The 12,025-nt window shown below is 45.1% G+C and overlaps 1 protein-coding gene across 4 annotated transcripts in view; it reads left to right on the forward strand.

The window, feature by feature from the left end:
* ncanb (neurocan b) overlaps nucleotides 1-11,824 on the forward strand; it is a 90,462-nt gene extending 78,638 nt beyond the window's left edge. The window contains exons 13-17 of one of the 4 annotated variants that reach the window (XM_088313158.1): nucleotides 4,196-4,278; nucleotides 4,361-4,505; nucleotides 6,746-6,928; nucleotides 7,823-7,900; nucleotides 8,673-11,824. In XM_088313158.1, coding sequence (XP_088169284.1) covers nucleotides 4,196-4,278; nucleotides 4,361-4,505; nucleotides 6,746-6,928; nucleotides 7,823-7,900; nucleotides 8,673-8,818 — 635 coding nt within the window. In that variant the 3' untranslated portion in view covers nucleotides 8,819-11,824. The remainder of the gene's footprint in view (nucleotides 1-4,195; nucleotides 4,279-4,360; nucleotides 4,506-6,745; nucleotides 6,929-7,822; nucleotides 7,901-8,672) is intronic. The other 3 variants (XM_088313159.1, XM_088313160.1, XM_088313161.1) reach the window with 3 other exon arrangements.
* The last annotated feature ends 201 nt before the right edge of the window (nucleotides 11,825-12,025 follow it).

Here is a 12,025-nt window from a genome sequence, read left to right on the forward strand (position 1 = left end):
GGGCGTGCTCCGCCGGAACAGGGGCTGGTGGCGGACGCAGGACGTGCTCCGCCAGAACAGGGACTTGTGGCGGACGCACGGCGTGCTCCGCCGGAACAGGGACTTGTAGCGGACGCACGACGTGCTCCGCCGGAACAGGGACTTGTGACGCTGGCGAGGCGCCGGAGGGGGGGTCAGCAGCTCTCGGGAGGCCAGAACGGGCCCCCCCAGCTTGGGGTGAGCCGGGACGGGGCGTATCAACTGGCGGGGAGCCGGAACGGGGTTCAGCAGCTGGCAGGAAGTCCGGACGGGACTCAACAGCTGGGGAGGAGCCGGAACAGGACTCATCTGCTGGCGGGGAGCCGGCACTTGACTCATCCGCTGGCGTGGAGCCGGAACGGGGCTCGGCAGCTGGCGGGGAGCCGGGAAGGGGCTCGGCAGCTGGCGGGGAGCCGGAACGGGGCTCGGCAGCTAGCGGGGAGCCGGAACGGGGCTCGGCAGCTAGCGGGGAGCCGAGACGGGGCTCAGCAGCGGGCAGAGCGCCGGGACGGGGCTCGGCAGCTGGCGGGGAGCCGGGAAGGGGCTCGGCAGCTGGCGGGGAGCCGGGAAGGGGCTCGGCAGCTGGCGGGGAGCCGGGAAAGGGTTCAGCAGCTGGCGAGGAGCCGGGATGGGACGCTGCGGCTGGGGGGCAGCCGGGAAGGGACGCTGCGGCTGGCGGGGAGCCGGGAAGGGACTCAGCCGCTGGCGGGCAGCCGGGAAGGGACGCTGCGGCTGGCGGGCAGCCGGGAAGGGACGCTGCGGCTGGCGGGGAGCCGGGAAGGGACTCAGCAGCTGGCGGGGAGCCGTGGCAGGGCTCAGCAGCTGGCAGGGAGTCGGGACGGGACTCAACAGCTGGCGGAGAGCCGGGACAGGGCTCAGCAGCTGGCGGGGAACCGGGACGGGTCTCAGCAGCTGGCAGGGAGTCGGGACGGGACTCAACAGCTGGCGGGGAGCCGGAACGGGGCTCATCAGCTGTCGAGGAGCCGGGACGGGGCTCAGCAGCTGGCGGGGAGTCGGAGTGGGGCTCTGGAGGCAGCGTCTGATGAGGGACCGGCACTGGAGGCTGCATGGTGTGGGCAGCTGACGGGGAGGCTACGTGGGTGGTTGCAGCTGGCATGGAGGCGTGAACCTTTTCAGCCTGCTTTAGGTCAGCCAGCTGTGCCTGCAGCGAATAATACTGCCTCATGCTCTCCACCGTCTGATCCTCCAGCGCCGCGATCTGAGCGGTCAGCTCCTGGAGAGTCTCCCGGGGTGGTGCCTCGGCGGCGCCCTTCCCCGCTATTGAGGCCACCCGCTCCGCTATCTGGGCCAGTTTTTCACTCAGCTCAGTGCGGCGGGAGTCCATCAGGTAGGCGACCCTTGCGAGCTCGTCCTCGTAAGCGGGGTAAGCTGGTAACGAGGCAGACGTGGCGCTGAGCTGTTCGGCGGGTTGGTGGGGGGGGTCCGTGCGGCGGTGTCCATGACGCCGCCGCGAGCCCCTCGCTGGGTCCTTTTTTCGTGGTCGGGTCATTCTGTCAAGATATCGCCTTGCGGCGATGAGGAGGTGGACCCAAAAGGCGAGGAGGCAGGAGGTGGATAGGGTTAAGGGAATTTATTGCCACTCTCAGCAGGGACAAACAACGGGGCGTGGACAAATCAACAACAAAAGGCAACAAAAACGAGACGGGAACGAACCAGGCGGACAGGGAATGATGACACGAGCAATAACAGGAACGAAACGCGAGTTGTGAGAGTCCGTGGTGCAGCAACAGGGAGCCAAACAGGATAATGACCCGACACTGGGTTGAGGGCATGGGAGGTATAAATAGTCCGGTAATCAGGGGAGCAGATGGGGAGCAGGTGTGTGATCGTGAACTGGGAACAGGTGCGTGGCTGGTGAGAATGAAAACAATAACACAAAGCACATGGCAGGGAGGTGACGAAAACAATAACAAAAGACACATGGCAGGGAGGTGACGAAAACAATAACAAAAGGCTGTCATGCCCGACGCGTATCATGACACATAAGACGTATATATACGTTTTCAAAATTGTAGTCCCCGCCTCCCAAAGACGCATTTATACGTCCTTGTCCTTTTTTTTTTTTTTTTTTTGTGTCTTAGCTCCATCTTTAGAACACAATATTCTGTAGACCTTGCAAAATCAGTCAAAATTGTGTTTCCTCTCGTGAAAATAGCTGGGATAAAATGAGTTAAACGGCCAAATAAATTAATATTAAAAATAAAACGGTCATTGGGAACATTGTAAAATTAATCTTAAATTTTATTTAAAATGGAAAAATTCTTAAAAAATCTTGAATTAACTTGACTTAAACTGTATCTTGAATGGAACACTAATTAATAATTCCCAATTTACAATATTCCTTCCCAAAGTACCTTTCTTAAATTCCCATGGAAATTTATTCCAAACCTTTTGGAAATTCACCAGAAATTTCTGCACCGCGTCCCCCTCAGAGCAATCCTAATGACATTAACATCTCCTCTCCTAATTGATACATGAACAAAATGTCTTATCGTCTACAGTTTGTTGTTTGCCCATGTCCTTTTTCTTTGCTCCCATCTTCAATCATTCTTGAATAAACATCTCGAGCGGCGTGCTCGCAGCCCCTTTGGCGCCGATGTAAGCGTTTATGACACGGCGTGTAATCTGCCGTCATGTTCGGTGTCAGCGCGATTGGCCTGGGAACAGGTGAGCTGATTTCCTTTGTGCAAAGCAAATCGATATTGTTTGCACATCGGCTACAATACAAGCGCAACCGGCACATTTTTCGCTCCGTTTTCCAAACCGAAAGAAAAGTCCCCGTACGTGTCGTGGGCCAATCTCCCTCGCGAGTTCTTCGACACAAACAAAATAAAAAGCATTTAATCGCCTCAAGACGAGACGTCTCCACCCCTGCAATAAGGAGATCAGCGTCATTAGGAAGATTAATGCGCCCGCTGATGATGCTAATCAGATGCAGCGTGATGTGGAGACGGCGCACAATGGGATTAACCCTCCGCCCGCATGGAACGTCACCGCTGACATTTTTGCTTTCACGCGTAAACAAAAAAAAAAAAGTCATGGCACTCGGGGGTGGGGGATTATGAATAAAGAAGGAACGTGTGAGCACTATGCTACGCGGCCTGATGGGTTCTTTGCAATTTGTCAAACTCAAGGCAATTGGGCCGAATTTGGCCCACCGCATCATTTAAGATGGCCCACGGGATCTTAAAGGGAAAGTTTGCTGTGGCCATTCATGATGTCACGTGACTCTGAAAGTGGGTATTCATGGTAAATAGTCTCCGCGAACGCATATTCAGCTTCAACAAAACAGCATTAGCAATGCTAAGCCAGCTTTACGACACTGAACAAGATGACGCTTGCAAAAAAAAAAATAATAATAAATTAAAGCGGAACATATTCATAATCAAGGTTTATTGTAACTCAGTGCTTCTCAATTATTTTATATGACACCCCCCCAGCAAGAAGAAAATTTGAGTACAATGACAATAAAGGGATTTCTGATTCTGATTCTGAACTATAAATAATAGCATTTTTGTTTCAAAACAAACCTACACAGAAGAGTTAATACTCACAAGGAGAGCGCCACTGCCAACTAGTGGGGTGGATGTGCAATTACACTTTATTGTAGTAGGGCGGGGGGAAAAACATGTTTCCCAGGGTCACAGGTGCCCCCCTCAGCATCGCACTGAAGACAAATTTGCTAATGGGGGGGTGTTATGAGAGGTCGGCGTGTATGTCATTTGTATCGTAAAGATATTTGGGGGCAAAATACTGCAAATTGCAGTTTTAATACCTTGCTGCGACCTGCAAGCTGCATGTAGTATAAGTAAGGAATCAAATTCATTTTTATTGCATCCTTCACAGTCGAAGGCCAAAAAGTGCTTTGGGGACAGATGCCAAGTATACTCAGATGAAATGTGTCCCGAATAAAATCAAAGCGCCATAACATAAAAAGGCTCCATAGAATTCTGCTTAGTCTAAAATGATCGAATTGAATTATTTTAAGATCCAAGCTCGCCGACTCTCAATCATCATAAATTTAATGAAAGTGGCTTTAAAAAGTCTTAAATACACAGACGCCGTGTATTTACCAAAGTAAAACCAATATCTAATAATAAATCTTCTAAATAAGATTAAGAAAACGAATGTTTTTGTTTTTGCTTTTCTTGCTCAGGTATCAGTCACGACAACACCTGGATCGGCTTAAATGATCGCACAGTGGAAGATGACTTTCAGTGGACCGACAAGATGGACCTGGTATGCTCTTTGCCGTTGTTAGTCACACAATCAGCCAAATTAAGTTGCATTATCAAGTCGAAGCGTCAACATTTCTTTGCAGCAATACGAGAACTGGCGCTCGAACCAGCCTGACAACTTCTTCGCGGGCGGCGAGGACTGCGTGGTGATGATCGCTCACGAGAACGGCAAATGGAACGACGTGCCGTGCAACTACAATCTGCCCTACGTCTGCAAAAAGGGAACAGGTGAGAAGCAGAACAGAAAGTGGCGGCCTCGTTCTCCGTCCACGAGGCTTTGATTCGAGTAGACAGTAATCAATTAATTTGATCTTCCCACAAAGCTTCTCTTCGCTCCCACTAAGCCTGCGCCAACATGTTGAATTAATGGCGCCGCTCGCCGGCTCCATGCTGAGCATCCTCTCGTTAAAGTACTCCAAGGGCACATTCTCTGTCGGTCACGAAGAAACAGAAGCGTGTTATCCAGATATTTTATATTTAGGATGAAAGTGGAGAGGTCTGTAAATGTTTGTGGTAAGAACACAGAATTTTTTAAAGTTACTTGAAACAATTCCACTTTCAACTTTCTCTACTCAATTGAGGATTTCTTGTAAATATCAAGAATAACACTTTGAAAGAAAGGTTTACGGATTGACCGCCTCATTGAATTGTACGTTACATATTAAAAAGATCTGAGGTGATGGTGAAAATCCATTGAATTCAATTTACAGATGCATCTTACTTACTAAAATTGTCCATTTGGTGAGTTTGGCGGCTGTTTATTCAGTGGGGCCGTACTTATTTTTATACTTTAACAAATCTGCCCGCGGACCAGATTAGACCCGTTTGCGAGCCAGATCTGGCCCGCGGGCCCTATGTTTGACACCCATGGTCTGTAGCCACCACAACAGCGATAAACCATTGCACGGGTTGTAAAGGAAGACCCAAAAGAACGACTGTCAACTGTTCACTTTCTAAATCATGTCAAGTCTTTCCAACGGATATCGTCGAGGTTACGTTGAATGCGGAAGCACACGACGTGACAGCTTCGTCAACACTGCACAAGGAAAGATAAGAAAAATAATCTGATATTTCATGAGAAATGTAGCCACCTCTCTCAAGCCGCAGTTGTATCATAGCAACAACAGGCGGATAAGACTGATGATATCGCTCGTGTTTTTGTTCGCGTACGCGGAGGGGAAAGCCATTATTCACTCAACGCCAAGTCAAGTCAAATTTATTTAGAAAGTCTTTTATCGGCAAAAAAGTATCAATTGGCTTCACAGTTAGCAAATATCAACGCCATCCCCTCATCTTAACCCCCCAGGAGGGAACGCGGAAACGGGTGTGTTTGTTGAAACAAACTCTGTCGGAATTATGACGTCATTATAGTCAAGGTCACAAAAAGTATGAGAGCACCATTCACATTTCGGTGTAAACGCAACATGAATAGGAACAAAAAAAAAACCCTCAAGGAAACTGTCAAGGAACTGAAAAGCATCTCGAGTGTGCAATTAAATGTTAGCATATGTTCCGCTCCTGCGCAGTTTTAAACAAGTGAGCCTGTCTCGAGAGCGTCTGGAACGCCTGCGAAGATCAAGCAGAGTCCTCCCGAGTATTTTAGAAAATAAATTGTTATGATCCCTCTTTGAGAAATCAAGATACACTCGAGCGCGCTTCCACCCTTCGGGCAAGATTCGCTATTACACAAGTCCCGTCATAAGTCATTTAAATGACATTTCCCCTTATCCGCACCTCAATACTTTTCCCTACGCTGTTCGAAATCTTTCAAGAATGCAACAAGGTGAGCTTTATCGAAAGCCAACTCTTCAGCATTTTTATTTGCGTCGCGAGCGGGTGAGCCGTCGCGCTCTTTTCTCTATGTAACGCGTTTAAACTTCAAACGTCGAGCCGCACATTTAATCAGACTTATTGGTTTCCCCTTGCCACGTCTCTTAACGAGGTTTTCAGACGACGACAGCTGGAGATTCTCTCATAAAATTAGGCGGAGACTGGTGCAAAGTCGATATTTCGAGTGAATTGTGAAATGATGAAGAATAATCATTAGGATCGGCATTCGACTATTCCAGGTAAGAGTTTGTGCTGTCGCTGCCTATTTTTGTTTAACAAAATTGTTAATTGGACGTGTTTAGAAGTCCTGTTTGGACCAGTATTACTGGACTGACTTCTGGAACCTCTGAACGTCTAGATGCAAAAGACGTATTGGTGGGATTTGGTAAATTGTGTAGTCGGGATGAACGATTGTTTTACGATTTTTCGATTTGATTAGCGATTTTCTTCACAATGTGACATTTACAAACATGACAGTAAATGCCATTGTACCATGAACTCATTTACTGCCATTGACGGCTAAAGACGTCAAAGATCCCTTTTTTTTTTTTACTTGTCTGGTTAAAACGATTGGCACAAGTGGGCGTGGCTTTCACGTCATCAGTTTTTTTTTTTTTTTTTTTTTTTTGCTTCTCCAGTGCTGTGCGGTGCCCCACCGCAAGTGGATAATGCTTTCGTGATTGGCCGGAAGCGCTCTCACTATGACATCCACTCCACGGTGCGCTACCAGTGTGCCGACGGCTTCCAGCAGCGCCACGTACCAACCACAAAGTGTCGTGCCAACGGCAAGTGGGACGAACCAAAAATTATCTGCACAAAATGTGAGTTTTTATTTTTTTTTGGGGGGGGGGGCTATTGCGTAACATTTATTGACTTTGACTTTCATTTTGCTTGTGCAACTCCAGTCTCGCCGCAACCTCTGAACTTAATGATTAGAAGACATTTCTTCACACGTCCTGTCATCAAAGACGTGTCCACCTGATTTCGTGTTCATCGTTCAAACTTGTTTGTGTTTGTACTTTTCCAGAAGGCACCACTCAATCATTTTCCTTAAAAATAAAATACTAAAATATCCCCCGAAGGCAGTTCTACCGAGCAACGTGAAATTTTGTCGGTATCTCTATCGTGAGTTGGCCAAATGTGTCAAAAAAAAGGTCACGCTGTAAAACAAACAAGTGTCGTTTTGGTTTGAAGCAGCCGTTTAGGAATATTTTGTGGTCCATCAAAGGCAAACTACTACTGGCAGTTCTTTCTGATTGCGACCAAATAAAAATGAAGCGTGTACTGTAAAATAGACCGCTATATAAAACGCTTTAAGGTCAGAGCTACAGTAAGCGTCGTTTTGCTCCTCCATCTCAGGGAGGGGGAAAAAAAAACGTACATTTTTATTAGTGGTTGCCCGTAGAAACAGTCATCAAAAGATTTCATCTCAATGGAACATATTCCATGCACCTTATTTCTTTTCAAATAAACAATGTTGTTCCAAATATGTTTCTAAATGACATTCTTCACTTCATAACCTTTCAGCATAACAATGATTGCTCTTCAGAGGAGAGATAAAGGCTTGATACGTGCATAACTATTCCACCCGAATGTCATTTCTCTGATGAAAAAAACACGAAAAGTGAATAAGATTGCTTTTCCAGTGGCACTTTATCTTTTTTTTTTTTTAATTCTACGGCCCAGAGTTATAATGTTCTTATCATTGATTGCAGACAGCATTTGTTTGTTGGCAGCATCCAGGAAGGAACAAGGAGGACATTTGGCAGTCCAGCTTGGGAGGAAGCTTATGAGTGGGTAGCTCTTGACTAGCACCGTTAATGAAACAAATGTTCCCTGAGTGCACTGCGGGAAAACAAAAAACAAAAAAAAAACGTTTCTTTTGACCTTTACACAACACTGCTCGACTTAAAACTTGTTGCCCCCTAATGTGTTTTTTCAGGCTTTTGAAAAAACTCAGTTAGGATTCCCAACTAGGCTTGGTATTAATTTCTATGTTTTATAAATAAAATTATTGTATTTTCCAGACTATAAGCCACTACTTTTTTTCCTCGATTTTGAACCATGCGGCTAATACAACGGTGCAGATTTTCCGTGGATTTTTCTTTCACCACTAGGGGCGCTCTATAGTTCTGAAAATACGCGGGGGGAAAAATTCTCTTAGGTCAGTTCTGTTTTAATCCGCAAAGTTATTGCCGTGTTAAAAGGCACTGTTTTAAGAATTTGTGTATGCACCTTTATGTGCATTCACAATTTTTTAATTTTTTAAAATTTATTTATTGAGCTGTTGCGTTTCATATATTGGTTTTATAGTCCGAAAATTATGGTAATTAAAAGCTGGAATTTTTTACTTTTGTCTCATTGTCATCCTTTGACCTTAAATCCAGTGTACAATTCAGTATCCCCCAAAATAGATTACAAAGGAATTGAATTTGCCGTTCCAATACTTTTGGAGGGGACTGTGTGTCCAGTATACAATACGTTAAAATATATTTTTATGTACACTGCATTTGTTTTCCATTTGAAAGTTGATCCCGACTTCGGTGTCTCTGTTCTCCCCCCCAGCAGCCCGACAGGCCCACCGGTACCGGCGCCACCACCACAACCACCACCACAAGGGCAGACGGGAGCGCAGAAAGCACAAGCGGCACGGCCACCGAATTGGCGGCCACCACGGCGCCGATCACGGCCTTGCGCAAGGCCACTTCTGAACCAAAAGAGGAGCAAAAAAAAAAAAAAAGAAACATCTGTCGTTCTCTCCTCCTCTCATTCCTTCATGTGTCTTCTTCCTATTTCTTACTCCCCCTTCTCCCTCAGCCTATGCCGACACTGGAATCCCACTGTATCATCAGAAATTCCGGGACAATAGCCGGGACGATAGCCGCTCCATTCGTATCTCTTTTTACGTTCCTTTTCTCCCGATTTTCTTGTCACTCACACTCGCTTGAGAACAAATTGTAAATAGGATTCCTTTTTTTTTTTTTCTTGGCTTTCTAGGTTTACTATTTGGTGTTTTCTTGTGTGTGATTCAGGTCCATCACATGTTTGTCATCCATATTGTCCAAGGCGGGAAAATTGCAGAAAAGTTACTGCAAACTATGATTGTCAACTTGTTCAACAGAATTCCAAATGCATCTTACAATAATCCACTTTGATATAAATGGGGAAAAAAAACAACGTATATCCGAAGAAGACTGTCCGTAACAAGCCATGCTAAATTTAGCTCCTCCCCTAAATACAAAGATCATCTCTAAGTCATATCATCATAAAATACTTGCTTGGAACAATTACTGTGCATTGTTTTCCTCGCATATTCGCAAACGACGGTTTCGCCTCAAATTCACTAATTCTCTCTTTTTATGCTCAGGCCAAAGCCCTGTGAAGTATCTAAACATTGTATTCCATTTTCTGGCATCCTTGTGCCAAGGTACGATGTTGAAGTCATTTGAGGGACTTCATGTAGTGCTTTGCCGCCATCTTGTTGCATCTTTTGGGAATTGCAAACCTTTAGGAGTGTGATAATCTGATTTTTGCTGCTTGCATCAGGGCTTTGGCGCCATCTTGTGGCATTTTGGTGCCAATGAACTATGTTGAAGTGAATTGAAGGGCTTCATGTAGTGACTTGCTGCCGTCTTTTGGCATTTATGGACAATTACAAACCTTTTAACATTGAGTGATGATTACTAGCGGCTTTTGACTATTCGCTTTCCTTTTTAGACATGTCCTTGGCACTACTGTCCTGTGACATTTTCAGATGAAATTAGGAAATTGTCGCTGTCCTGTGAAAAACTGTCCATTTTTTTCCTAATTTTTCTTATTTTTCCGTGAATGGGATTTCCGCATTACAGACATCACATTAACGTGAAAATGTAAAAAAAATCTTAAATTGGGTTTATGTGTTTTGCACAGGACAGTGATGAAATGCAAAAATCCGGACGTTAAGCTACAAACTTCTTCCTGTGAAAGTCGCAGTTTCCCCCCATCACATGTTCTTGTGTTTTAATGTCTCCATCCCGATAAGTATTTTTGACGTCACGCCAAGCAGTGGGTCTGACCTCATCTAATTGTCGTTTTGCGGGATGCCATCTCTGTGTGAAAGCTCTGCCATGGCAATTTTGCAGTTTGTTCCAGTGTGAAAGAAGCGACTGCGTGTGTTGGTGTGTGTGTGTGTGTGTGTGTGCGCGCGTGCGCGTAGATGTAGACTACTCACTCAGCTGACTCTAAAGGCAAAGATACAAGAAGCATTTTGCTCCCCCCGTTCCTGACAGTTAACTCTTTTTTTTTTTCCCTTTCTTGCTTCTTATCCTCTTCTCATAGTCTCTTTTTTTTACCCACCTTTCACTTATTTTTAATCTCTGGTGCTCAGCAGACACAAGAATACACTTGAGCACGCTGTGACATCGCTTGGAGCCTGTTTTCCACCAAGGGTTACAGTTTGGTTTGGATGTCAAGAGGAGGAAGTGCGCCAAAAATGTTTCCGCGGATACCAAAAGTTTGTTTCCACCAAGCTTCAAATTTTGGTTCCAAAGAGTACCAAAAGGCATGTTCCGTCCAGTTAACAAAAACTGTCAACTAAGCAATACACCTTTGGTAGATGAAATACTCCCAATTAATTTCCATCGTATTATTTCTCAATTCTCTGTCGGCCAATCAACTCGCAGCAGCTTTAGCTCCGCCCTACTTTGTGCCGCCCGGGTACACGACCAAAAGGTTGCTCCATCTCTTCTCACCTTGGCAGCGAGAAGTTCAGAGAATGTGCACCGAGAATCCTGGCTGCTCCCTCTCACCTCCTATCATTTTAATTAATCTCTACGTGTTTAATTAACAAGGCGGATTATCTGCAAGCACCGTGCGGCGTGACCGTTTGACAGACGTGCGGCGGCTGAAAGGCCGCCCAAGTCAATCCAGCCACTCGTTGTTGGGCCACCACAAGCATTTTTTTTATTCAAGCCAAGTTGATTTCTGAGAAGACAAGCCTTCTTCGTGCAATTCAACATAAAGAGCTGATTGTGAGTCAGAGAGGAGGCATGAGAAGATTACAATTATGGTGAAATCGTGTATCTTTTTACATCTTTTTTTTTTTTTTGCCCACACGCAGAGAGGGGCATGTTAATTATAATAGTTCCAAATTAGGATTAGTAACTGCAAAGAATTCGTTTGTATAATTCGGAGGGAAATTGATGTGAGTACAGTCACCATGATAAAGAGGAAAAATGAGTCAAATCTATGAAAACTACACCATGAATTTACTTTCAAGAATTTAGTTTGACAGTAATAGTCATAAATGTGATGAGAATTGATCCCTATTAGGAGGAAAATGGCTTTTTTTTTAACAAAACACAAAAGTTTTTTTAAGGTTATGAAGGCAAAGTCGTTACATTACAATTTGTGTAAGAAAATGACATTCATTTACAGACTATATCATTAATTTGATGAAATAACAGCATTGAATAAATACATTTGTGCGAAGGGGTAAAATAATTTTTGCCATGTAAATATACTTGTTTTTTAAAACCGTATGTGGCTCATCAGCCTCCATTTATTTTATTTTTTTTAAGAAACAAGCTGAAAATGCAAGAGTGGAGCCCGTTAAGTGTGTTTGTGTGAGTATTTATTCATATTTATTGGCGTGTCCTCATGAATTGCAGTCCTACCATTGTATTTTCTTCTTTTCCAGCCAAACAATCATTAAAGAAAACCCTTCTTTGGATCTGTTACTTGGCTCTGGCAGTGTTGTTGTCGTCGTGATTTTATGTTTACACTCTGAAGAAAAATCTTAACACGCTCCAACTTTTTAAGCCCGAGGCCACTGGAAACAAGAACATTTGCAAGCTTGTAAACTAATGCAAGCTGAAAAGTGTATTCACGGCCAGTCTAGTGGATGATACAGAGCATCCAATGTTTTGCTTTTAAAACAT

The sequence above is a fragment of the Idiotropiscis lumnitzeri genome, chromosome 13 (assembly GCF_059441095.1).
Source record: "Idiotropiscis lumnitzeri isolate Australia: NSW breed Sydney's pygmy pipehorse chromosome 13, RoL_Ilum_1.0, whole genome shotgun sequence".
Lineage (NCBI taxonomy): Eukaryota > Metazoa > Chordata > Actinopteri > Syngnathiformes > Syngnathidae > Idiotropiscis > Idiotropiscis lumnitzeri.